Source organism: Alternaria novae-zelandiae, assembly GCF_023758075.1.
Source record: "Alternaria novae-zelandiae strain BMP 2774 chromosome Unknown scaffold_15, whole genome shotgun sequence".
NCBI lineage: Eukaryota > Fungi > Ascomycota > Dothideomycetes > Pleosporales > Pleosporaceae > Alternaria > Alternaria novae-zelandiae.
This window is the reverse complement of record NW_026056975.1, coordinates 726,440-751,439: the sequence shown is the minus strand read 5'-3', so window position 1 is coordinate 751,439 and position 25,000 is coordinate 726,440. Positions and strand designations below refer to the sequence as shown.

The following is a 25,000-nucleotide window of genomic DNA, read 5'->3' as shown; positions in this document are numbered from 1 at the left end:
CACACCCATCACTTTACCCATTCTACAGCTCTTCGCAGTTTCCCTCTTACTCATCTAGCTTCCCGACTACATGTCCTTCCTCCTCCACGGCAGCACAGGACACACAGGCATGGGCTGGGTCGATCTCGTCCCCCGGGCGGGTAAACTCTACATCGGCGGCCTCTACGCCCTATACCAAGGCGACCTGATAGACAAAGCAGGCATAACGCACGTTCTATCTGTGATTGATTACGATCCGTTACTACAGGAGAAATTTAGGCACTTGAAACAGGTAGCGTGGAACACTGTTCAAAACTCAGCTCATGTATGTGTGCTAACTGATGTGTTTAGTATGTATTGTATTTATTCCAAGGGTGGTATATCAGTTTACTAATATGACATTCGTCTCCAGTTTCCACATCCGCTCAGAAGACCACCCAAACACCAACCTGCTCCAAGACTTTACCCCCGCCGTCCAGTACATCGACTCCGCCCTCAATCATGAAAAAGGCGGTGTTTTCATCCACTGTGCAATGGGAAAATCCCGGTCCGCAACACTCGTCTGCGCATACTTGATCTGGAAGTACAACATCACTCCTGCCGCGGCGTTGGACCAGCTATGTGAGGGACGACCGGTGTGCGATCCCAACCCGGGGTTCAAAGAGCAGTTGGAGGTGTGGGGGGAGATGTGTGGGGTTAGTAGCGAGGAAGAGAAGAGGAATGTGTACGAGGCGTGGGAGAAGGATAGGTTTACAGGGGAAGTCTGGGAATGGGAAGCTCGCTTGGATAAAAAGCGAGGGCAAGAACACGACAGCGTGGCGAGGTCAAAGTTGTAGGATGCTAATGATAAGACTTATCATGACGTCTAAGTAAGGTGTGGCAGGGAAGAACAATACGTAGCAATGCCACCTCTTCTACCCGAAGCAAGGGGACGGCCCTTTCCCAGACCTGCATACTGGATCTAGGCATTCCACGGCTTCGATTGGCCCTTCTTGGGCTTGTAGCACTGCAGCCACTCGCTTAGCGCTTTCCTGAATAACGTCCGACTAACGGGTCCATCGGGCACGGTAGAACCCGTCGTCCTGAAATCGTAGCAATGCTGCGCGTCCTTGAGGACCAGGCCGAACAGCTCGTTCCTGCTAGTCTTCACTCCACACTTGGGCACGTCCTGGATGACTTGGACGCCCTTGGGTGCAAAGGGCTCAGCGGAAGCGGGGGAGAGAGTGCGCCATGGGTCGAATTCGCCGTTGGACCAGTAGGTGTTTGAAGGACGGATATCCCAGCCTCCGAAGATCTTGTTGGTGCGGGCGGTGTTTGGCCACTCAGGGAAGAGCGACTTGGGAGCGTTGGGGAACTGGCGGTGGCAGATGTCCTTTTGGTGTTCAAGCGAGTTGTACTTGGAGACGAGTTGCTGGGATCCCAAGTTGGCGGATTGGAAGTATCCTGTTGGGTAAATTAGTATTATGCAAGGAGGGAAGTTGGGTTTGAGAGGACGAAGACTTACCCCACTGTGTGCAGTATTGCCACGTCCAAGCAATCGAAGCGGGATCTGTGAACCTCTGGTTCAGGTCACAGTTACCGGTCACGTTCAACTTGCCCGAGCACTCGGTTTCCAAGTAATCATTCGTGTTTTTGGCAAAGACAGGGTAGCTCGCCCATCGATCAACCGTCCATTTCGCGCCCTTGCTCTTGGACCAGCCCTCCGCGGGAGCTGTAGTGTTCGTCTTGGGGTCCTTCTCGAGGTAGTCGCAGAATTGACGGAGACCCAGAGATCCACCTTCCATACCGTAAGACTGCCATAGGTAGAAGGGGGTCGTAAGAGCATCAGCAAAGGTGGGGTTAGAGTTGTTGGCAGCTCCAAGACCAAGGAACTGCTCCTTGAGCTTGGCGGTTGCGCGTGAGTCCGTGTCCATGATGTTGTCCATATAGTTAACAGCAGCGTGGATATCCTCCGAGCAGTTTCCGAAGCCCTTGGCATGCATACCGCGCCAGATAGGTGAGAAGTAGAAGCTTTGGTCAACGGAAGCTTCGACGGGAGCTGAAGAGGCCCAAGACGCGTGGATAGTGTCGGGGTACAAGTTGCGCATGAAAGCGGCCCTCATACCGGGGTACGAGCCACCAACGAAAACCCAGGGAGTCTTGTCGGGTGTGAGCGTAGCATTGACACCCTTCCTGCTGAACTGCCTAGCAAAGGCGTCGACATCTTTAAGCGACTGCTCCGTGTTCAGGAACTCGAATGCCTCGGCTGGCGTGTTGAGGTCGATAGGCGTGGGTGTTGAGTTTCCGTAGAAGCGGTGCTCCCAAACGATTCCGATACCGTTATAGTCATCGACGAGCTGCTTGAAAAAGCTGGTTTCGTTTAGCAGCCTGGTCAGCGCACCCGGCTCTGCATCTGCCTCGCCTGTGTCGTAGAGGAAAACGGGACCGCCAGGCTTGTACGCATCCATGTTGACCCAGTACCTATTAAAGAATGTGCCATGGTACGAAGGATCCTGGCCTTTCTTGTAGGCGAAGTGGTCCAGTGGCAGCTCGACATATTCCGGAGTGATGTTTCTGAGCGGCGCGGCAGCCAACACAGCCGGGCTGTTTGACGTAGTCGCAATCTTGAGAGATTTGAAAGCCGTGGCATCGAAAGCGCTGTTTTCGGCGTCGTCGGAGAAAGTAACCATGGCCGAGCCATCTGGGTTCATGCCCATATCGGCAAGCAGATTAAGCTTGCGCTGAATGGCCGCATTCAAGGCGTTGGTGCCCTGCAACAGGGCGAGGGCCACTGCCGAGACGGAGACCGAGGACCGCATGTTGTGAATGAAAGAAGTAACGATGCGTGGATAGGAACTGTTGTACCCGGATTACCTCCGCAAGAGATCCGCGCGAGTGAGGTATGGGTGTCGGGAGAAGAGCGAAGATATTCTTCTGCGCAGCTTCGGTACCAAGGTTGTCAGACACACAGCCCAATCGACGGCACAGACCACGACAGCGACTCAAGGACGAAAGAACGGCGTAGAGATCCATCTTCGCCATCCTCAGGCCGCCCATATATACATAGCTAAGTTCGACGCTATACCGTTTTGCCGCCCATCCTGCGGCCCTTGGTAAGGGCCACAGGATCATCGGCTGCAAGGCTTACCGAGTCATTAAACTCAACGCCTATTAAACCACGGATGGCACCGAAAAAAGCTTAGGAGATCTGTCGTGCTTGTCTGTACCGCCAGCTCCAAAACAGAAGGAGGTTTACGTAGTGACCAAGCGCAGTGGATCGAAGTACAGAAGCTTATCGGGCTTGGTGCTCGTATGGAAGGTCGATTGGTGGGGTCGTGCCAAGTAGTCAAGTCGGCTTCCTACTTTAGCCTAGGTGGCACGGGTTAGTGCTGCTGCTAGATTGATGCGCGCACTCTCCAGGGTCCGCACTGTAGCACCGAGGCGACGGGTGGCCAATTTACCTGGGTGTGGTCTGGACGAAGAGTAGATCTTGTGGCGATGAGTACCGCCGACCCGTGGATGTTCGTGGGAAGAGACCCATGGTTTGTGGAAGTATTGTTATCAGACATGCTGCTACAGAGAAGGGCCTACTTCGATATTATCATTATCTTCATTGTTTCGACTGCAATGGTCCTTTGTTTGCAACTCGGTAAATATCCAGTATCCCTTCAACAACAACGTCACATCTAACCCTTGCTGACCAACATCAGCCGGTCGTCGTGTCGTGTTCGGCGTTCGTTCTCCGAAGAATGGAGTCTGGCCTCCAACCGAAGTATTATACATAAGAAAAGATCTCGCAATTAAAATTACCAAACACATGCAGCTTGCAGAGAGCCGCTTCATATCCATACATTAACCCCACAAAGTGTTCCAGATGCCGGGTATCGAAGGTTGCCACTACGCCGGACCATAAAGATCAAATACCCATGTAGATTAGCCGAAGGGACACAGCCTTCTATGTGCCATGTGTCGTGTTTCCGAGCTCAATGTTGAGCCATGTGGCTGCCACCAGTCGCGGCATTCGGGAATGCGAGCTCTGGCCAATGTGTGGGAGCGTGTCCCTGGACTCCGGATGTTTGGACAAGCCCTTGGCCGTCGCTCCCGGTTCCCTGGGACGCACCATCTCGACCCAGTGTCATGAGAGTGGTTGCTGTATTTAGATATTCACCAGGCTGGCTGTGTGGCTGCATGTATGCTCGTGTCCATTGACTCCAGTCTTGAGGAGCATAGGTATTAGCCGCGTACGCGGGCTGGTGGCCGTTGTTGGCAATTTGCGCATTACTGTAGGCGTACGCATCAGTTGAGGGTTGCGACATGCTACCCGAGCCTGTTCCTGCCAGTGCTGCTGCATGGTTGGCATGCATGCTTGTCTCATCGCTGTTGCTGTATGCGTGTTGTTCGTACGTTCTATTCGTATGCTGAGGGAGAGCCACCGGGGTGCCAAGACTGTATGGATGTGTACTGTTTCCCGGAAGACCACTGTACGGGCCTACCGATTGTGAAGTGAGGGTGGGATCCGTGGGTGAACTGGATGAGGTTGTGTACTGGTCGCGGTACCCGCTGTTGTCATACGTGGGGGCGGCATTCGTCGATCGGGGTGGAGCATGCATCGCTACGCGAGCGAGAGACTCGGTCGCAGTTCGCTTGACAATATTATCGTTGATGTTACTAAGCGACTGGTCGACGATCCTTGCGACGGCTGTTTTGAGCTTGTTTCCGGATCCCAGAAACTGGTCGCATTCGCCAAGCACATTGACCCAGGCTGCCATGTCGCCTTTGAGCTTTGTCATATCCACAGGCGACATTTGCTCTTGCCGCATAGACGAGATGAAGAGCGTGGTGAAGGCAGCGGCAATGTAAACGACCGTGTTGATCCAGGGAATGTCCAGACTCTTTTTGTTCATCATCGCCGTACAGTTGTGCAGCATCTTCTGCGATGCAGTCAAGCACTTGTCCAGGTTGGAATTGATGACGGCCGTGTCAGTAGACCTGCAAACAGCTGGATGGTGAAGAAGCAGGTTGAACGCCTGATACCAGTACTCGAGATACAAGGCGAATATGTGGTCATCTTCAGACGCATGCGACGGGTCGCGCAACTCGTAAGGGAGGTCGTCTTTCCACTGTTGTATGCCGGCTTCGAGGCGTTTCAAGCCCTCCAGGTATGTTCTCGGCGAATGTCGAACAGCATATATGATCTTGTAGAGTTCTGTTTCCCAGACAATGTATTTGGCCATTTGGATGCCAACTTGGAACGAGCATTGATGGAAAGAGTCCAGCTTGCCTTCCTCGCCAGGCAGACAGTCGTTCATTGGATCCGGGAATTCGACATCGATGTCACTTATGCTGATGGGTATCGGCCGTCCAAGCTTTCCGCTAAGGTTGACCAGCAGCGCGTGCAGCGTCCAGTAGACTCGTTTCCTCATCTCGATATCCAGCTTGCCGAGTTCTCCGGTGCCGTCTACCCAGACCTTGACAGATCTATGCAGACCCAGTTGGACAGCAAACAAGTAGACGGTCGAGGTCATGATCCATGCCGCACCGGGCTTGGGGAAGGTCCGGAGATGGTGGCATATCATGGCCATGGCTTGAACGTCTTCCCAGCCGTGGTCTCCGCGAATGAGCTCCTTGTAGAAACTCAGCGCGTACATGTAGTGGGCATGCGAATCGTCCAGCATCGTGCTGCCGCTGTGTTGGCTGTTCCGGGTCGCAATCTGGTAGGTGATGGTCGCGAGCATCAAATGAACCGTCACAATCTGAGGGGCAGTAGGAACGAAGCTGGAGTCGTTGCCGAATCTCCAAATCTGTGGGCATTAGCGGAGCGCACTGTGGTAATGGGTGGTCGGCCTACCAAATCCATGAAGACCGGCTTGTGGACAAGCATCGTGTAGGGGTTCAGTGAACGCAGATACCAGATGGCATACTCTTGCAGCTCCGGGTATGGCGGTAGTTGGGGCTCGTCGACATGGCGACTGCCGATTGCAATGTCGATCAGTGTCGTGTAGGACATGGGCGAGCTCTCGTACTCTTCCTCGCCTGCCATGAAGTCGGTAATGTTGATTTCGGTGCCGAAGATTGACAGTGAGGTGCCTTTGATGTGGCTCAAGAGTGAGTCTCCTGCAGCAACACCGAGATAATTGTCGCCGATGGAACCGTGCTTGAACTGCGGCAGCGTCTCGATCTTGCCTGGAGTGCCGGCTGGCACGTAGCCCGGCAGAGGTGAGGTGCTGGTGCGTCGCGGGCCATCGTTCCACGCCTGGCTGTCGCTGGGGGCGGACGACCACGGGTGGCTGGGCGGCTGGAGGGCATTGTAGGCGGGCGGCGCGCGGGGCTCGATGTTGTGCTCCTTCAGCTGGGCCTGGAGGTCAGCGATTTGGGCGCGCAGGTACGAGTTCTCCGACTCCATGGCCTCGGCATGGCCGCGGACAGTGGCGCGGCCGGTGATGCGGTCGGTGGTGCGGCAGGGCGTCCTGTTCTGCTCGCATGGAGTGCAGCCCTCGGGGCGGCCATCGCAGCGTATCTTGCGCACCTGCCGTGGTGGTTAGTGGTGTCATGGTGTTTAGGAAGGCGCGTCCAGGCAATGACGTCGCTGGCGCAGTGGTTGCCAATGTTGTGAGACGACGACCGTCCACACCAATTGACATGCACCAAGACTCCTTCATCGCGTACGACTAACTACATCACGTACCTTGCATCGATCGCACGCCTGACCCGTCCGCTTGGAGTCGGCGAGCTTCCTCTTGACAGAGCCGGAGAAGTCATTGTTGGAGGGCGGGCGGTGTTGTGGGCTCAGCGGGTCGGCATGCTCGATTCGCTGGATCTTGTTGACGAGATTGGGGTCATCGTCCGGGGGTCGCTTGGTGGCCATACTTTTCGTAATGCACGTCGAAACAGGCACGAGACGGGAAATGCCGATGGAGAAGACCGATGCAAGTAAACCCAGCAAAGGTGGTGCGCCTCGGGTGGCTTGCGACTATCACCTGTCAAACAAAAGACACATGACTTCTAGCGAGGCTTGCGGCTGCGCGGGAATTGAGCGTCGCTGCACGATGCGCGACCTCTGTGCAGTCTCGTCGGCCGGGTTGCGAGAGAGTGGAAGAGGAAGTGAGGGCTGGCTGCGCTGGGAGTCAAAGGGTGCGAGTGAAAGCGCGTTTCTCGGCGATGCGTCTTAGGGAACAGGCCCATTCTCCGCAAGCCCTCCAGCTATCGAGTCCAGTCCGCCCTTTATTGGCCACATGGCGCTCAGAAACCTGGACCTCTAGACGGCTGTGACGGTGCCTGCCCTGACATATTCGGCGAATTTAGTTTGTTCTCTGGCGATCGACACGATGATCCATCCTGATTCGCCGTGCCACCTTCATTCTCTGGGACTAAATCTAGCTTGGCCGTCCCCGCTCCTGCCCAAAGCGGCCGTCGAGCTTTAGACTCACCCACGATCTGATATCCTTGGAGATTGCCAATGCAAATCGACAACTGACGAACCGCCTAGCAGCGTCCATCTCCCTGATCTCCAAAGAGCATCATCAACGACAAAGACGCCACTAGAGTTTTCATCACACGACGAAACACGCACGACGACATCACATCGCCAACAAGGTTCCGCCCCCGCGACGTGGTGCATTTCAACACCCAAACTTACGCCAACACCAATCCCATCTAACATGGCGTCCGTGCGAACCTTCACAATCCCGCACTACGAGGCCTTCCCTGTCCACGTGGCCTTATTCAAGGATGTCAAAAACGCCTCCTTCCTAAGGCGCCAACTACTCGAGGCCAATCCAGAGTTCGACTATGCCTTCTTGGATGCATCCATGGTAGGTCGTGGTTCACTACCTGTTCATTGCTTTTTGCGCCTCCAGCAACCCCCGCCTGTCAGGGTCCGCTGAGTCACCTGGATCAAAACAACACCCCACAAGTCAATAAAGTTTCGTGATAAGAGATTGCGAGGCGTGGATATTTTCCCCGCGGCATCTTTGCATCATGGTTAATCTCATCACACCGCATGAGTAAATCAGTCTGGCATCTGATGAGGCTGGATAACCCTAAGCACTAACTTATCCCAACGACAAAAGCCATGCCACATTTTAGCCCTACCCTGTTGTCACGGCTCATTTGAATCGCCATCTACGATGGATCGACATTCACCCTCGGTACTAACAGATCACCCCAGATACTCTCACCACACCACCTGCTCTCGGCCACATTCCTCGCCTTACACGCTCACCTGACCAACCGTGCCAAAACGCGCACTCCACATTCCGAGCTAGTATTCCGCCTCTCGCCCAACAACAACATTGGCGAATCATATAAGAAATTCGGCATCGCTGATACCACGACCGCACTGATTGCTGTCAAGCTACCCTTGTCTCCGTCAACGTCAACAGGGGAGCAGGGCGCTTATGAGAAAGATGAGAGCATCACCAATGAATCTGTGAGTAAGCATTTGGGCAGTGCGGTAGAGGGGACGAGGGTGGAGATGGGTGAGAATGGTGAGGAACTGGGTGAATGGTGTGATGTTGACAAGGTGAAGAAGGTGTATAAGCTGGGTGGAGGAGATAGTGGGAAGAAGGGAAAGAATGGTGGTGGCCTCAACGGGGAAGCGGACGCGGAGAGGAGGACAGCGGAGAAGAAAGGTATCGAAAGTGTTGTTCTGGGTGTTATCGCGCTGAAAGGGTCATGAGCCAGGGTAGGGTTCCTTGCAATGAACCACTAGGGGTGATCAGATGTTGAGGAGCCTCGACGCGTCGGGCTGACATGCGAGCCTGACCCGAGGGAGGAGAGAAGAATATTCGAAATACCAGGCAAACGGGTCGGATGCATGCATTCAACTCAAAAGAAACTTCTCCACCATACTATGCTACAGGTTTAGCGACCATATAGATACACTCTATAATTTACGAGAAAGTCGCCCAAGCTTATAACTCCCTGTACTCGGGCTTGAGGAAGTCGGCCATGTTCTTGGGCCTGGGGTATTGGTTCTCGGCGTGGTGGTGGTCATGGCCGTGGGCGTCGTCGGCCGGGCCAACGTACTTCATCTCGTATACGGATCCGCACTCCATGCAGCGGGACTTGGGCTCCTCGCGGGTAAGGGTGATCCAGAGGACGTTGTGCGAATCGGCGGGGAAACCGGTGCAACCAACGTACTGCTCGTTACCGGCCGAGTTGACGGTGATGGGGTCCTCCATCGTACCTGCATTTCATCAGCATCACATCACGCCACTAGTAGCCCAAACTCGCGCAAGCTCTTTTTTCCTGATATTTTCGGGGGCGGCATCACGTACCGAGACGGCTGGCATCCAATGGCCTCATGTCGAAGATATCGACACCCTGCATCTTTCCGAGAATTTCGAGACGCTCGAGACCGGTCGCCTGCTCGGCATCGGTAGGAACGGTACCGGGCTGCGCACCAGGGGGCAGAAGGTCCTCCTCGGTCTTGATTTCTACAGAAGTGATCTCGTCAGCAATTGATGGTTTTGGCCCATCGTAGCCGCGGCAATGCGGATGACGAAGTGCGGGCGCAACATACGGTCGAGCTTCTTGAAGCCTGCGAGGACGCTGGGGGAGTTGGCCGAGTGACCAGTCTCCTTCTGCGCAATGTTGCTCTCCTTGGCCTCCTTGCTCTCGGTGGACTCCCCTGTTGTGGTGTCAATGGCACATCGTACGACAGCTCCTCGCGAAACATACAGCGGGCAAAGGTGGTGGTGAAAGTGCGGCGGGTCGCAATGGCGCGGGGGGCCACACGCCTTGCTGCGGCGATAGCAGAGCGCTGGACGAACATGGCGGGACGATTGGGGTGGAGTGGAGAAGGTGGGCGTGGTTATCGAGCTGGTGATGTTCGTCAGTCGTGAATTGACGAGCCGACGGCAGACGTCTTGGCGCTGTGATTAGGTAAGGCAAGCCACAGAATGCTGGTGACGCTGCTGGCAAGCTTCTGCCTCGTGGTCTGCGATCGTTGATTCATCAACGGCTCGTTTCTACGGCTTGCGCCATGCACCTGCAGCATCATGACCTACGCTGCATTGATCTTAGACATTGGTGATTATTTATAAGACGGTGCTACGCACGACTGCTCTACCTTACAGCCTTCGCTACTCTGCTCTCAACCTTGGGACCACTCTAGACATCTTCACCCACTAACGCACTAACTTGATAATTTTGGTTACTTACCTAGCATGTCTTTCAAACCAGCGCTCGTCATCGTCGACGTACAGGAAGACTTCTGCCCGCCAGTAAGCACCCACCATTCGCATGGCTGCCTCCGAATTAACAAGCTTAGAACGGAGCGCTCGCAGTAGCAGGTGGACGCGACATCGTCCCGACCATCAACGAGTTCCTCACATATCCCTTTGCTCTCAAAGTCGCGACGAAAGACTTCCATCCCCAAGACCACGTCTCTTTCGCCTCGAACCACTCTCCGCCGAACAACAAGCCTTTCGAATCCACATTCACTATCAAGAACCCGAACAACCCAGACGAGACGCAGGAAACTCAGCTATGGCCAGACCACTGTGTACAGGGCACGAAAGGCTCTGAGCTGCTGCCGGAGCTGGATGTCAGCAAGGTGGACCATATAGTCGAGAAGGGCCAGGACAAGCGCGTGGAGATGTACTCTGCGTTCGGGGATCCGTTCAAGCGCCCATCTGTGGCCAAGAGCGATCTTGCAGAGACACTGCGCAAGGCTGAAATCACCGACGTCTTTGTCGTCGGTCTCGCAGGCGACTACTGTGTCAAGTACACTGCGATCGATGCACAGAAGGAGGGCTTCAAAACATGGGTAGTCGGCGATGCGACAAGGGCAGTCGATCCGTCAGCAATGGAGGAGGTCCACAAGGAGTACAAGAAGGTTGGGGTGACGATTATAGCCAAGGACGATGCACAGGTCCAGCGGGTCAAGGAGCAAGTCCAGCGGACTCAGGACCAAGGCGCGAAGGATGCAAGCAAGGCCGGTGAGAGTGTGCTGGACTAGACGACAGTCATGAATGTCTGATAGTAATCGAATATAAGGTGTCTCGTCAGATCTTTGGCGATGTGCACCCCTTGACAGCGACGTCATCGCCATGAATCCTTCTCGCGCCCGGTTCTCCCGGAATGCGGACGCGTAGCATTCAAGATTATCATCGCGCGACATCCGGGCCGGCCCCCACTGTATCTGGTGGCACTGTTCCTGGAATCGCAGGTCCTGGGTATTCGGAAGAATAGTCGTGCTCCGAGCCGTGCCGCATGCGCGTGTCGCGTACTTCGTATGGCGGCGCTTTGGCATGTGCCGACTGCGGGGCATGGGGCAGCAGGCCTGCAGAACACAGCCTGGCGATCGCTATATTAGGCCCAGTCAGCTGGATGCTCAAAAGACTGCATGCTGTGTCGCCTGGCGCCCTGGACCCCTCACTGCACGCCCTTCCACGGTCGAGCGTTGTTGATGTTTACAGTTTGCTGCTAAACAGGTCCAACGCGCGGGGTCGCTAGTTTTTGTGAAGCCCCCATCGTCATTGCTGCGACTAAGCTCACCCTCGCCGGCACCCGAAGCACCAAGACATCCTCTGCCGGTACTTCGCTGCCTGCTTCTGCCCGCCTCACCTCCACCACTTTTCCCTTTCTCTCCCTCTGCGGCCTGTATTCACCATGCCGCACCTCCCTATAGTCTCCAAACACCGGCGGTCGTCGCTCACCAGTGCGTCATCTCCCGAATTCCGGCCGTACCGAAGCTGATGCAAGTTTGAATGTTTAGGTAGCCGCGGGTCTTCCATAGACGAGACACGACGACACGAGGGCGGCGACGAGACGACCAAGGAGGACGAGACCGTCATGGATTCCGAGCAGGGCAGCATGCTCTCCCACATCATATCCCAACTGCGGCCGGGCGCCGACTTGAGCCGCGTCACGCTTCCCACCTTCATCCTCGAACCGCGATCGATGCTGGAACGCATAACAAAGTGTGTAGCGCATCTAGGCTTGGCGACGGGTGCATAGGCTGACTATCAGGCAGCTTCATGGCACATCCGGAGACACTTCTCCCTATAACCAAGGTGGAAGACCCCGTACAGCGATTCGTAGCAGTGACAAAGTTCTACCTGAGTGGTTGGCACATCAAGCCCCCGTATGCATCTCCGCCTTCTTCTTGCGCCCACAAGCAACAACTGATGTGACTTAGGGGAGTCAAGAAGCCGCTCAACCCCATCCTGGGTGAAATCTTCACAGGCTACTGGGACTACCCGGACGGCACCAAGGGCTACTACATCTCCGAACAGACGTCGCACCACCCGCCCAAGTCGAGCTACTTCTTCATGGCCCCTGAGCACAACATCCGCATAGACGGCACCCTCAAGCCTCGCAGCAAGTTCCTCGGCAACTCCGCGGCGAGTATGATGGAGGGCATTGCAGTTCTGCGGCTACTAAATACCGGCGAGCGATTGTAAGTCTAGCGCATGAACACCACAGCTTGAGGCTCACGACAGGTAGTTTCGTCACTCAACCCAACATGTACGCGCGCGGTATCCTCTTCGGGACGATGAAGTACGAGCTTGGCGACCACGCATACATTCGCTGCCCCGAGACCGGTCTCACTGCCGATCTCGAATTCAAGACTAAGGGTTACTTCAGTGGATCCTACAACGCTATCGGTGGCTACATCAAAGACTCCAGCGGCAAGAACCTCTACGAGCTCTCGGGCCAGTGGAACGAGGAGATGTACATCAAGGATCTGACAGTAAGGTTCTCACTCTTGCAGGGTCAGAACATGTACTGACCATTTGTAGACTGGCAAAAAGGAGCTCCTGTTCGATGCAGCACATACCAAACATACCCCACCGTCGGCTCGGCCTCTCGAGGAACAAAACGACCGCGAATCGCAAAAGCTCTGGCACGATGTGACCGAGGCTGTGAAGCGGAGAGATCAGGACGTCGCAACCGATGCCAAGGCTAAGATTGAAGACATGCAAAGACAGGAAGCTGCGAAAAGAAACAGCGAAGGCGTGGACTGGCACCCACAGCTCTTCAGACGCGTAAAGGGCGGCAGTGGCGGCAGCGAAGAGGGCGAAGAAGACCTCGACTGGATCATCAATGCTAAGATGTCAGTACCCTGCAAACTCTCCGTATGCGTTTCGTGCTAACAGGATGTAGTGATGGCAAGACGCCTGACGAGGTCGTCAAGCAGATCCTGCAGATCTACGCGATCCTCCCGGGTCAGAAGCCAGACAAACAATTCAACATCCCATCGCGAGTGAGTGAAGCGCATCTACCACAGGCACAAGGAGCTGTACAACCAGCGGAACAAGTACCCGTTGGACAGTCAGCACAGTCTACGGAAACGTTGCAGCCAGTACCGTCCGAGCCTACAAGCGTGCAGTCGCAACCAGTGACACAACACGAACAGCAGAGCGTAGGTCTTCCCAGCAACTTCGACGGAACATCGACTCATGCCCCGCCCTTCAAAAACAGCAGCATCCCCAGCAATCCTAGCAACCCACCTATGCCACCTCTCGAAAAGCCCTATTCGCAACCTAGTGCGATCTCACCCGAGAACCGTGAGGCCTTCGCCAAGGAACTGCCTCCCAGCAAACTCCTTAATTCCAACCCCGAACCAGAGCCACGAAAGGACGATCTCCTGCGGAGGACCGATAGTGAGACTCAGGAGGACGATGAGTTCCATGATGCACAATCGTGAGTTCTTTTTCCGAGCTCTCGTTGGCTCCGCTATCGATACCTACTACCGTAATCTGGTATCTTCTTTCTTTTTGTTGTCATGGGTCAAGGCTCACGATCCTATCTATAGAGTTCTCGAATTGAAAGAATCCAAGAAACGCTGCGGCGGCGGATGCTTTTCAACCTGCATCCCATCATAGAATTACCCCAATGCGGCCTTCATTTTATCCCGTGTCTCTAGCCTGGTAACGGGTTGTGGTTGGATGGATGGTGGCATCGAATGCATTTCTGGAAAGTACTAACCCATGTTGGTTTGCGCAATGAACTAGTTTGTGAATGATGCAGTTTGGGCGGTGTTGCCTTGGAATGCCTAGATCATGTCCGGGGATGGCAAGGCTGCAGCCACGTTTTGGGACAAAGTGGGGTTGGTGGCGTTGCACCAAGGGTGCACGCCTAATCCGAAGACCCCATAATCCCGCCGTGCCGCCCTAGATACTCCACAAGCTTCTTTTAATAAGAGCTCGAGTTCCAACCTTCTGTTCTGATACCAGCTTGTGTATTATTCATCTTTTATCATTCATCATGGGCTCCTTCGATTGTTACTGTATCTTATGCTCCATCTGCATGAACATTGGCGCCATCAGGATTGGATCGAGAAATGGCAAGTCTTTGCGCAAGCGGGATCGCGCGATAGATATAAGAATGGGGAGACGTACTGGGAAGAAGGTGGGACGCGGGATTGTCTACAGTGACGATGAGGACGAAGAAATGGAAGATGCGATCGACCCCGAAGCCGTTGAGAAGCAACGCATCGAACAGCAAGAACAGGAGGAAGACGATGCCGATTCGGATTACGAACCTTCCTCGGATTCTTCTTCGGACGACATGAAATCTATCGATAGCAACGACTCCGACTTACTTACGAGATCATCCGAGATTCTTGACGTCGCTCTTCGACCCCGTACCCCCGAGCCTGGGCCTGTGGAAGAACTCGATGATGGAAGTTGGTCGCAAGATCCCGAGTTGGACATTAGCGATGAGTGGGGTCTTGATAATTATGCCAGCACCGAGAACACAGAGGACAACAGTTTTGATCCTAGACTCATCGGACTCGACGACGTCAGATGGATTAACCGGGTCCGCGCACTGGCACTTAATCCCGAGCGGAAAGCCTACATATCCGGTAGAGGCCGCTACTACGACTATGGCTCTCTAGATATCGAAGGGCCTGGAAGAGATCCCAATGATCCGGGCGAAGGTTCTTTGAACATCACGAGCTACGCGAGTGGGGACGAACCACAAGCTTTTCCATTCCACGAGGCATGCTTCGACATTCTCGCAAAGAGCATAGGACTTGAGAGCAGAGATATTAATAAGCATGTGATGTTGAGAACGTTTAGCGCTCTTCTTGCAAACGAAAGACCAGTTTTGGATGTGGACTATCAGGTCTTTTCGGGCAACGAGCAATTTTGGCATAATGGAGCGGGATCGGAGTATGAAGTGTGCGATCCTTCCCCCCGACCTGCTCTCCAAGAAAGTATACAAGACATCCTACCCTCCAACATTTTCGGTGGGAGTCCGCAGTTGGCAAATCTAGCGCACAAGGTGCGAACGGATCCAATTGCAGTCCTCCCGTACGACCTGCTTCTCGAAATCCTTGGATATGTTGACTCCAAAGACATGCTTTCGCTCATGCAAGCCTCGCATCACGTCAACAGCGTCACTCGTGAAGCCGCATTCTGGAAACATATGGTACGCATGCGTGTATTGCCATGGTTCTACGAGTTGCGCTACTTCGTGGAGACTGCGACCACCGATGCGCTCGACTACAAAGGTCTTTTTCTCTGGGTGGATGCATCGACTCGTCCCAGGTTCGGCATCCAGGGACCCCTCATGCACATAGCAAATCGACGCCGGATCTGGGGCTGCTGCCAACCAGTAGCCTCGCTCTACAAGAAAGTAACTGGGCCGGTCGAGCCCGCTGAGCCGGCAGACTCGGACGAAGCAAAGGCGATTCTAGACAGCTCCGTATGCTTGCACATGCCCATGACCATGTATCCCCCGCCAGCTCAGACCGAGACCTTTTCGGCACAGTTTATTCACTCTTGGAATGAGATTACTCATCGTGCTTGCGTTTTGGACACCTACTGGCGCCAGATTAACAACAGCCACGACTACTTAGTGGGCATCTCCGTCACCTTGGGTGACCAAACAAGACTTTTTGGCAGCTCTGATGGATTTACTGGACTTCCGTTTCATCTTGATCGTGGGGAGTGGATCAAGGAGATCGTCTGCTGTATCGAAGATATTGTGAATCAGACCGGGCCTCATGGGAAGCCTGAGGATCCTTGGCCATCCAAGACTGCTATGATCAGCGGCATCTCTGTACGCTGGGCTCACCCTCTCCGAAGAAAACTATACTAATTAGAAGTAGGTGACACTGAATAGTGGGAGAAAAAAAGGCTTGCACCAGAGTTACGCTGGTGTACGGAGACCGTTCCAAGTGTTGGATGGCATGCATTTAGTAGGAATGACGGGTCAAATTGCTTCGGTGAGTTGCCAAATGCTGCAGCCGTCTGCGCTACTCTACAGGCATCTACTGACCTCATTGCAAGAATGGAGCTATCTCACGTCTCGGTCTTCTTCAAGCATGCAGATTGGACTCAGCACCACTCGCTCAGCCGCGATACACATCCGTTCAGCAGATGGCATGGGGAAAGCTTGGATCATCGCTACCTTACGACCGTATTGGTCAAAGGTATCCTCAACAGGCTTCAGTCTGGGCGCATCCTACGATCCATTTCGAGTCCTTCCCCGCTTCCACCCACCCCAACCCATACGAACTCCCCGAGGATATGATGCCCAACGATGTGTTCATGTGGAACAAGAAAAACACAGGTATTGAATGCTTTCAGCCCGTTGCAACGAGTATCTCCATGCCTCACGATTCGACCGAAGAATCCATGCAATCGACCAGCGCAAGCTCCGCAACGACCGCTCTACCCAGCTCTCTTCCTGCAACCAACACGTCGCCACCGTCCTACCAACTCCACACCGGTGTCGATATCGTCGGCATCAACCCCGGCCCGCACGACATGTGGGGTAATCGCGGCCGCAGCGTCGGCTCTCGCGGACCCGTCCTATGTCAATCCCCCAAATGGGCGCACGACATGACTGAGCCTCTCCAAGAATCCCTCAAAGCCGCATGGCAAGATATGAATAAGATAGGCGGCGGTCCACACCCTTACCAACTACAAAACACCGTCACATTCCCACTGAACCAGGAAGACATCACTGAAGTCCACGTCGAGCAGCAGTACCGCGCTCTGAAACTCGTTACGCAGAGTGGTCGGGTTGGCTACTTCGGGGAGCCGGATATGCGCGATTGGTTCGTGAGGAAGGCGGTGGGTGGAGAGCGGATCGTGGGAATCAGTGCGTGTTTTGGGGCGTTGGGGGGTTGGAGTGAGTCGGCGAGGATGTGGGGTCATCTGAAGTTGAGTCGCGTGGGGGTGGTGTTTGAGAGGGTTGATGGGGAGGGGAGGGTGATTGGTAAGGAGGAAGAGAAGGAGATGAGGGAGAAGGGTGTGGTGTTTGAGGAGGGTAAGGTTGTCATGTGCTCAGAGTGAGAGTGTATTGGCGTGGTGGTAGAACTCCAGTATGGTGTTTTGCGCAATGTGATGCTCAGCTAGTTTACGCATTTGGGTAAACAGTTCTTTCACAGATGTAGTGGGTACATTTGTCTCGGTCAATTCTAAAGCAGCATCATAACGTTTCCTTCCACATACTACGCTCCAACGTACGATTGCATGTTCTCATCCAGCATTTCGAGATCATAACAAGAAATACAGAATGCAACGTAGGGGGCGGTGACAACGCACATATAAGCCATCAGATGTAGTTCGATATGGATGATCCCAGTAATATGCCAGGGACGAACCTCATCGCTCGACAAATCCAGGCTCTTATCACCACATCTCCGGACCGGCACGGAAACAACTTACAATCTGCCAACTCCTCACCGTTCAATACAGCAAGCCAATTGAGAACGCCGCGGACCTGAAGATCAATGTTGTCGCGTCCACGATGATGCGTCGTTCCCCACGCGCGATAAGGTTCGTGCTTGAGGGTCAGTGACATCATCCCTCGCGAAAATGCCTGGGCAGCGCAGCTAAACACAGCCTACTTCTGACAAGGTTGCGCTATCCAGATCTGCCACGTTGATCCGCGCTTTCTCTTGGTACGCGTCTTGGACAAATACCGCAAAGTATATACATTGCGACTTGCAGCCGGAATGAGCTCGTCGTGGTTGCCGCTCGACGACAACGACGCGATGCACGACCCGCTTGAGGAGCTGCGCAACCCGCGTCAGGCCAAAGATGATTTTTTGAAGTATTTGAAACAGGAGGTGTTGAAGTTGAACTTTTATCGCGCGCATATGCTGTATTTCATCGTCGTTATCGCGATCTCCTCGGTTATTGTTTATGGGCAGGGTCTTGCTGATGGGCCCAAAGAGTATGGAGATGCGCATGTGACTTACACCGACGCGCTGTTTTTGTGCACCAGTGCTATGACAACTACAGGTAAGTGTCTTCCCCGTCCTCTGGAATTGTGTGAGCCGAATACTAATCGATGCAGGGCTCAATTCGGTAGATCTCGGAGATATGTCCGGCTTCCAGCAAGCGACCTTCGCCGTGCTGCTAATGATTGGCAACATACCATTTGTATCGACAGCTGTGGTACTCATCAGAAGAGCACTATTCCGGAAAAAGATGGCAGATGTCGTCAAACATTCGCACACGATGCAAAGACTCGTGCAAGATATCGAGAACAGCCATTCAGATCAAAACGAAAGCAGCAGCAGTACCGGAAGCCTGCGCCAGCGACCGAATGCAAAACAAAGCCAGGCGAGAAAGAAAGTACAAGAAGAAAACGAGGAGCCGCCGCAAGCAAAGATGTATCCCAAGTCTAGACGACGCACATATCACTACGAGACCGGTTTTGGCTTCATACCAACACCCTGGGAGATGAAGTCCGCACGCAACTTCTTCAGCCGCATCCTGGACCGCTTTTCGACAGAGTTGAAACCCGAGAAACACGACTACGTCTCCTTCAAGCCACATCTCGATTCCAAGGGTCGATTCCGCGAGCTTAGTGAGCAAGATCGCATGGAACTTGGCGGTGTGGAGTATCGCGCACTCCAAGCTCTGTTGCTTATCCTGGTGGGCTATCAGATCTTCTGGTATTTGCTTGGTATCACTTTCCTGATACCGTACGCATATCGCGACGATACCAAAAGCACACTGTATCAAGAACAGCCAGGTGCCATCAACCCAGGATGGTGGGCATATTTTGCGACGGTGACAGAGTTCTCCAACGGTGGTCTCAACGTGCTCAACGCTAATTTCGTTCCCTTCAGTGGCAGTGCGTATGTTCTGCTTGTGGCTGCTTGTTTGGCGTTCGCTGGTCAGACGCAGTTCCCGATTCTACTCCGCATCACAATATGGATGTTGAAGAAGATACTGCCGAAAGAGTCTCGTATCAGGAACACGATGCAATTCCTTCTACAACATCCGCGACGTTGTTTCATCTACCTTTTCCCCAAGCGCGAGACAGTATACCTGTTTCTTGTTCAGCTCGGCATCGACATCACTGCGTGGCTTTGCTTTGAGATATTGAACATCGGCATGCCAGATGTCGAAGCTCTATCCACTGGCGCTAGAGTAGTAGACGGACTCTTCATGGCCAGCGGACTACGTACTAGCGGCGCATACATCATCAACATGAGTTCGCTCGCGCCCGCATGCTTGGTGGCGTATCTAGTCATCATGTACATCTCCATCTACCCTATGACGTTGGTACTGCGGAAGACGAACACGTACGAGGAGAAATCGATCGGACTGGAAGAGAATGATAGCAGTGCTGCTGGCGTAGCATCTCATCTGCAAAAGCAGCTCGCCTACGACATCTGGTTCCAGTTCTTTGTCTTCTTTCTCATATGTATCATTGAGCGAGGTCACATTCTCAACGTATCGCCGGGATTCAGCGTCTTCTCGATATTATTCGAAGTCACATCGGCATATGGCACTGTCGGGCTGAGCCTTGGTGTACCAGGGAAGAACACCAGCCTGTGTGGCGACTTTGCAAGCTTGAGCAAAGTCGTCTTAATGGCTGCTATGCTACGTGGTAGACATCGTGGACTACCTTTGGCGATCGACAGAAGCATTCTTCTACCCGGCGAAGAGTTGATGCATCGCATGGATCAAGAGTACAGCTCGAGGGGCACAGAGAACCCAGAAGAAGTGGCTGAGTTGAGAGACGACATTGAATCAAGTGGCGAGCAACAAAAGAATGGAGGAAAGGGCGACCAAGATCCCGAAGACAGGAGAGGGTCGCAACCAGACAACGAGGCTGGTCAGGAAGGGGCGGGAGAGACAGTCGCAGAGTCCAACCCCTGATGAAGAAGGGCCGCAAGCACAGTGCAGCCGTGGTCCCCTCGGGAGTACTGTCGGCCAAACATCACCCCAGATAGCCACAACGATTACGTTGATACAGTCACGAGAGTCAGCTGACCCAACGACTCTACGGTCCGACACAATCCTTTGGGAGTCACGCGTTACACACGCATTAGGCGACTACACCGACGCAGACTTTCCTATCGCCTTATGCACCACCAAACCTTCGGTCACACTTCCAGAACCCCTCACTCATGCATGTCGCGGATATGACCGAACCCACGGCTTCAGCCTGCGACGTCATCTTCCCCCCTCAGCCATGCATACACCGATTCTATCAGCCCTACAAGGCATGCGAGCGAATCCATCGCGCGCATCCATCGCTCACACGCCACAGTTATGCGCCTCGAAACTAAGGCGCTCACAGATCCCCACCAGGTCTCAACCCCAGTTCGCATGAATACCACCAATGCGACCCTGACCGACTCCACTGGACCGGAATCCAAGGCACATCCCTGACACTTGCCGGAGCGTAGATCTGCATTAGGACTTCGGCATATGCGCTGACCGGGGACATGGAAATTGACTCGTTTGGTTCCAAGCCAGGGGGGAGTGGTGGGGATTGAGGGAGGATCTCTGGTCGATGAGATGGCGTGTTTACAGGGGGGACCACAGGAAAGGGATCATGGAGGAAGGGTAAGGCAGCAAGGCATGAATATCGGGAAATTAGCAACAGAGCACTGGTAACTTGTAGATGGCTGGGATGCCGTCTAGTTGGACGGATGGACGGGCTGTGGCGTTGTGCGTTAGGATCGGTGGGATGCGAGTCAAATGACGTTCGCGGGATGGGCGGGAGATGCGCAGGGCTGACATGGGGTCGAGCGTCAGACCAGCAAGCAACAAGAATAGGAACACGGGATGCCGATTTTTCTCTCCCGCAACGCAAACCCGTCGCATCTCTTAGTAAGACGGTTGTGATTTGGAATTCTCCATGGTCCTACTCCGGTCTATGACGAGGCTGTCTATATGCACATTGCCAAAGACGACACACGCGTGTATTGCATGCACCCCTGCTTACGTGAGCGGAAACCCACCAACACCACGTCAACTTTCCGCTCTGTTTTTCGCACTCCGAGTACGTCGTGTGCGAACATCGTCAAAGCGAAATCGCCATCTACACGCACACACGATCTTGACAGGTGCATCTGACGCCCACTTCCGCCGTTACCAAACCGTTATGCCGCGCAAAGAGCAACTAGTGCGGTCCCAAACGTTTCACCTACCAAACACGCAGCGAGTCAGGGCTCACCGCACCCACCGGTACCAGTACGGCAGCGACAACGGCAGCGGCAAAGAAGGAAATCATCCGACGATTACAACGGTATGCTAGTTGGAAAAGGACAGGTAGTTCAGATGGCGCGTTCGCGTTCGCTTGGTAAGTTCCGTGATGTGGTGTTCTGTGCCTTGGGGTTTTAGTACTGTTCGCTGTCATGGGCGGGCCTTGGAAGCAAGGCTGCCGCTGTCAGATTAGTTATCTGGACGAGAAATCAGCTCATCAGCGGGTAAATGTGAGTAAGAGGTTGATTGTGCGCAAGGTCGAGGGTGCTCGAGTGCGAAAGGTGGAAAAGGTCACGTTGTCGTTGATGCCGTGGTCAAAATTTGACTTTGCGAATGTCTTCATCTTCCAAGACTCAAGTGTCTTAACATGCCTTTGATATGATATCAGTAATACTACGGACAAGAGGAAGTTCGCAAAAGGTAAAGGAGAGGAGGTCGTGTTTGACATGCTCGCTTAACCGCCTGTATTAGGCAAACATTAGGCGTAAGCGAAATGTCAGGAACATGTGGTTGTCAAGGATATACTCGTTCAACTATCATACAACAACCAAGTGTCATGAAGATGTGGACTAGTACTGTGGATATTCTTCTGTATTGACTACCGCTACCATCTACCGCGTAGAATAATGCTGCAAAACTCTTCAAAAAAGTGAAGCGCCCAGATACCCGTAGATGCTATGCGCCAAGACCAAAATTCCAAATGCTGAACGCCTGAGTAAAGATCCGAAACAACAAGTGTCTCATATGCCATGCAAACCATACCGCTCTTGACATATACCACCGAGGACGTTAAGACAGTAATATGAAGAAAAGGGTTGATTGAATAGCGAATTAACGAAAGTAGAGAAGAGGAGAGAAAGAGTCATTTGCCAATGCCATAACCGCATTCCCATGCCTAATGCCACGACCCAGGAAGTGATCTAACAAGTACAGGAATGTGATGATAATGGACATTTATTTCCTATCGTCGTTGAGGAGGCTAGCGATGGGCATGTTGTCCCTGGGCGCAGAGCTCCACGTACCAGCCCTTGGGCGGCCAGAGGAAGGAACAGGCATGGGCAGAACGTAAGGCATGCGCTCTGGGGCTGAAACGGCGCTAATGTTCATGGGGTTCATCGGGCTGTAGTGCTTGGCTGGCTCGCTGTGGGCAGGCGAGATGTAGCTCGGGAAGACGGAGGGCTTGAACATGGGGTTGTGCATGATGCTACCATCGGGCGAGGCGTCCGGAGTAGGAGGGCGGACAGCGTTGGAACCGTTGCGCCAGATCTCCTCGAGCTGGGCGGGGGAAACATCCGCACCGTAGTCGGCAGCGACGGTAGCCCAGAACTGTTGGCGGCGGGCTTCGTAGATGGAGCGGAGACGGTCAGTGTCAACGATCTTGGGCTGGTGGGCCACTTCGGTGTTGATACGGAGACCGTTGTAAGGCTCCGGGGATCCACGGGGAGTAAGGGTGCGGGGCTTGGGCAGGAGAATCTTGTGCTGGGAGCGGCCGGGAGAGGTGGTGATGGAGTTGGCGCGGACATGGGGACTGCCAGTGTAGCTCATGGGCGAGCTGTGGCGGGAAGATTGAGAGTAGGCATCCTGATCCATGGCCATAGAGTAGACCGGAGCAGTACCGGAAGAGCTGCAAGAGGCGTTGGAAGAGACCGAGTTGTTGCGCTTGCGGCGGTGGCTACCGTGCGAGAGCTGGTGGTAGTGCAGGCGGCATGCAAGCTCGGTCTTCTTGAGGTGAGCAGCAATGTGCTTGTAAGGCATCTTTTGCATGCGGGTCTGAAGAAGGTAGTTCTCCTAGATATTGTAAGTACATGGTGGATGCTGATGAGTGCAACTGGTGGACATACCTCTTCTTCGGACCAAGACCTGTTACCACCGGCTGACATCTTCCTAGCGCGGAGGCTGGAAGGGTCAGGAGACTGAGAGTTCATCTCAGGAAGAGGAGAGAGAATCTGGGGCTGGTGGTGAAGCATGTTGTAATCGTTGTGTTGCTGAGCTGATAGTATGTTGATGTTGATGTTGCTGATTGGAGTACTTGGCGTAGAAGAAGTCGTTGATTCGTGTCCACTAGGGATGTCTGTTCGTCGTGATCGAGGCTGGCTCTGAAAAGAAAGTATTACACGGTGTGTCGGTAAAAAAGTAATTGCTCAGCAATGTTGGTAAAGTTGATTAAGTGAATGTAGTGCAGCCCAAACCAGTGGGAAGTAAAAGAGAGTATTACAAGGCTGCTAAAAAACAAAAGACAGATGCCGATTGAACAGATGCGGTTGAAGCCTCGAAACTTGGGGCACTCGGGCAGTTATAGAGTTTGGACAGAGGTCAAGAAACGGGTCGGTCAGTGGTCACAGACCAAGTCGATTAGCAGTGGCAGTTTCTGAGATTGGCAACGTTTTCAAACCGTCGCTTCTGCAACTCGATTCCTGATCGGCATCATGGGGCAAAGACGGTGTTCGCAGCCAAAATGTTTAGAAGAACCTTGACACGAGACATGTTAAGCCGGAAGTGGAACGGACATGAAGACGCATACGAAATCGCTGCCTGGGGCTCTGAAGATCTAGAGCGGGATGCATAAGGTCCTCAGCCTCATCGGGACCCACGGGGGCAGTTTCAAAACCGCGCGCGTCGGACTTGGTGCAGTTTTGACGGAGCGCGAGGTTTGACAATGTTTGGAAAGCTGGAAACAAGCAGCGACCAGTGCCGAAGCGACGGCGGGCGCTAACGCAGAACGTGCTGTGACAGGCTGCGGGGGGGACTGTGCGCCGGCGGTCGCCCATTGCAGAGACAAACAACATTGGCAACGAGCTTTGAAGCATTCCTCAACGACGATGCCTCAGACACTTTGCTACGAGTCTGCTCCATGTGAATAGGGCCGAGCAGACGGTGAGTGGAGATGATTCGCAACACACAAGAGTGCAGATGACGACGCTGTGAGACAGGCGAAACGAGTACGTTCGGATGGGTCGTGTTCCGCCTACAGCATCAACACGTCAGGCAACTCGTAAGGCCGAAGCGCTTGGCAGGCCATGTGTGCTGCTATAGGTCGTAAGTGGTAAGGCTGTGGCAGAGCGGTTCTGATCAAACGCTTGTGGCTTGTAGTGATACTGGCGCTGCGTCAGGCGGCTGGAGAAAGAGCTTGGCTTGAATGCGGAGCGGAGCCTGAGTTGAAAAGGCATCCAGGCCCACGGCGAGCAAAGTGCTCAGGACGGTCCGGCAGCAGCATATCGATTACCTCACTCCTCTTCCCCGCGCCCAGCGGTGTTGCTGATGAGCGCAAGAGGTCCTTGTTTGGTACCATCGTTGCAAGCCGCTGCTGCAGTGGCCGTGTGGAGAAGACAGGGATGGCTCGCACTCGGCGACGACTGAGGCCGGGCTAAATAGCAGCACAATCTCTGTGGTGGTGAGGGCGCCATTGGCGGTCAAGCGGCCGGTCGTGAGATAGATTGTCGAGCAGAGCAGCCGTCTGACGTGGTCGTGTTTGTGCGACTCTCGCCATGGCGACTTCCCGCTGTGTTGTTGACCGATGATGAGGTTGGAAGGCACGAGCACCACTCGAGGAAAGAGCGGCCGGTCCATGCACGCTGCCCCGCTCCAGCTGCCAGCAACTCCGTCACCACTACGGCACG

General features: G+C 54.0%; 9 protein-coding genes across 9 annotated transcripts; 5 read left to right on the top strand and 4 right to left on the bottom strand.

Annotated features, from left to right (window-relative positions):
• Positions 1-70: 70 nt before the first annotated feature.
• J4E88_007432 (uncharacterized protein) lies at positions 71-815 on the top strand (the record flags this gene model as incomplete). Its single annotated transcript, XM_049401049.1, has 2 exons — positions 71-276; positions 392-815. 2 exons carry the CDS (start codon positions 71-73, stop codon positions 813-815), a joined length of 630 nt encoding a protein of 209 aa, XP_049253361.1.
• A 125-nt stretch (positions 816-940) lies between these two features.
• On the bottom strand, positions 941-2,777 carry J4E88_007431 (uncharacterized protein; the record flags this gene model as incomplete). Its single annotated transcript, XM_049401048.1, has 2 exons — positions 941-1,422; positions 1,484-2,777. 2 exons carry the CDS (start codon positions 2,775-2,777, stop codon positions 941-943), a joined length of 1,776 nt encoding a protein of 591 aa, XP_049253360.1.
• A 1,164-nt stretch (positions 2,778-3,941) lies between these two features.
• On the bottom strand, positions 3,942-6,823 carry J4E88_007430 (uncharacterized protein; the record flags this gene model as incomplete). Its single annotated transcript, XM_049401047.1, has 3 exons — positions 3,942-5,759; positions 5,807-6,484; positions 6,644-6,823. The coding sequence occupies 3 exons, from the start codon at positions 6,821-6,823 to the stop codon at positions 3,942-3,944; spliced, it is 2,676 nt and encodes an 891-aa protein (XP_049253359.1).
• A 793-nt stretch (positions 6,824-7,616) lies between these two features.
• Positions 7,617-8,635, top strand: J4E88_007429 (uncharacterized protein; the record flags this gene model as incomplete). Its single annotated transcript, XM_049401046.1, has 2 exons — positions 7,617-7,769; positions 8,126-8,635. The coding sequence occupies 2 exons, from the start codon at positions 7,617-7,619 to the stop codon at positions 8,633-8,635; spliced, it is 663 nt and encodes a 220-aa protein (XP_049253358.1).
• A 235-nt stretch (positions 8,636-8,870) lies between these two features.
• On the bottom strand, positions 8,871-9,733 carry J4E88_007428 (uncharacterized protein; the record flags this gene model as incomplete). Its single annotated transcript, XM_049401045.1, has 4 exons — positions 8,871-9,145; positions 9,237-9,395; positions 9,482-9,589; positions 9,640-9,733. 4 exons carry the CDS (start codon positions 9,731-9,733, stop codon positions 8,871-8,873), a joined length of 636 nt encoding a protein of 211 aa, XP_049253357.1.
• Positions 9,734-10,127: 394 nt separating this feature from the next.
• Positions 10,128-10,921, top strand: J4E88_007427 (uncharacterized protein; the record flags this gene model as incomplete). The annotated part of the gene is made up of 2 exons (XM_049401044.1): positions 10,128-10,184; positions 10,232-10,921. The coding sequence occupies 2 exons, from the start codon at positions 10,128-10,130 to the stop codon at positions 10,919-10,921; spliced, it is 747 nt and encodes a 248-aa protein (XP_049253356.1).
• A 653-nt stretch (positions 10,922-11,574) lies between these two features.
• On the top strand, positions 11,575-13,615 carry J4E88_007426 (uncharacterized protein; the record flags this gene model as incomplete). The annotated part of the gene is made up of 7 exons (XM_049401043.1): positions 11,575-11,623; positions 11,681-11,885; positions 11,939-12,049; positions 12,104-12,364; positions 12,412-12,658; positions 12,708-13,021; positions 13,072-13,615. 7 exons carry the CDS (start codon positions 11,575-11,577, stop codon positions 13,613-13,615), a joined length of 1,731 nt encoding a protein of 576 aa, XP_049253355.1.
• Positions 13,616-14,175: 560 nt separating this feature from the next.
• Positions 14,176-20,048, top strand: J4E88_007425 (uncharacterized protein; the record flags this gene model as incomplete). Its single annotated transcript, XM_049401042.1, has 5 exons — positions 14,176-15,978; positions 16,275-17,193; positions 17,552-17,719; positions 17,880-18,173; positions 18,229-20,048. The coding sequence occupies 5 exons, from the start codon at positions 14,176-14,178 to the stop codon at positions 20,046-20,048; spliced, it is 5,004 nt and encodes a 1,667-aa protein (XP_049253354.1).
• Positions 20,049-22,337: 2,289 nt separating this feature from the next.
• J4E88_007424 (uncharacterized protein) lies at positions 22,338-23,350 on the bottom strand (the record flags this gene model as incomplete). Its single annotated transcript, XM_049401041.1, has 2 exons — positions 22,338-23,171; positions 23,225-23,350. The coding sequence occupies 2 exons, from the start codon at positions 23,348-23,350 to the stop codon at positions 22,338-22,340; spliced, it is 960 nt and encodes a 319-aa protein (XP_049253353.1).
• Between the last annotated feature and the right edge of the window lie 1,650 nt (positions 23,351-25,000).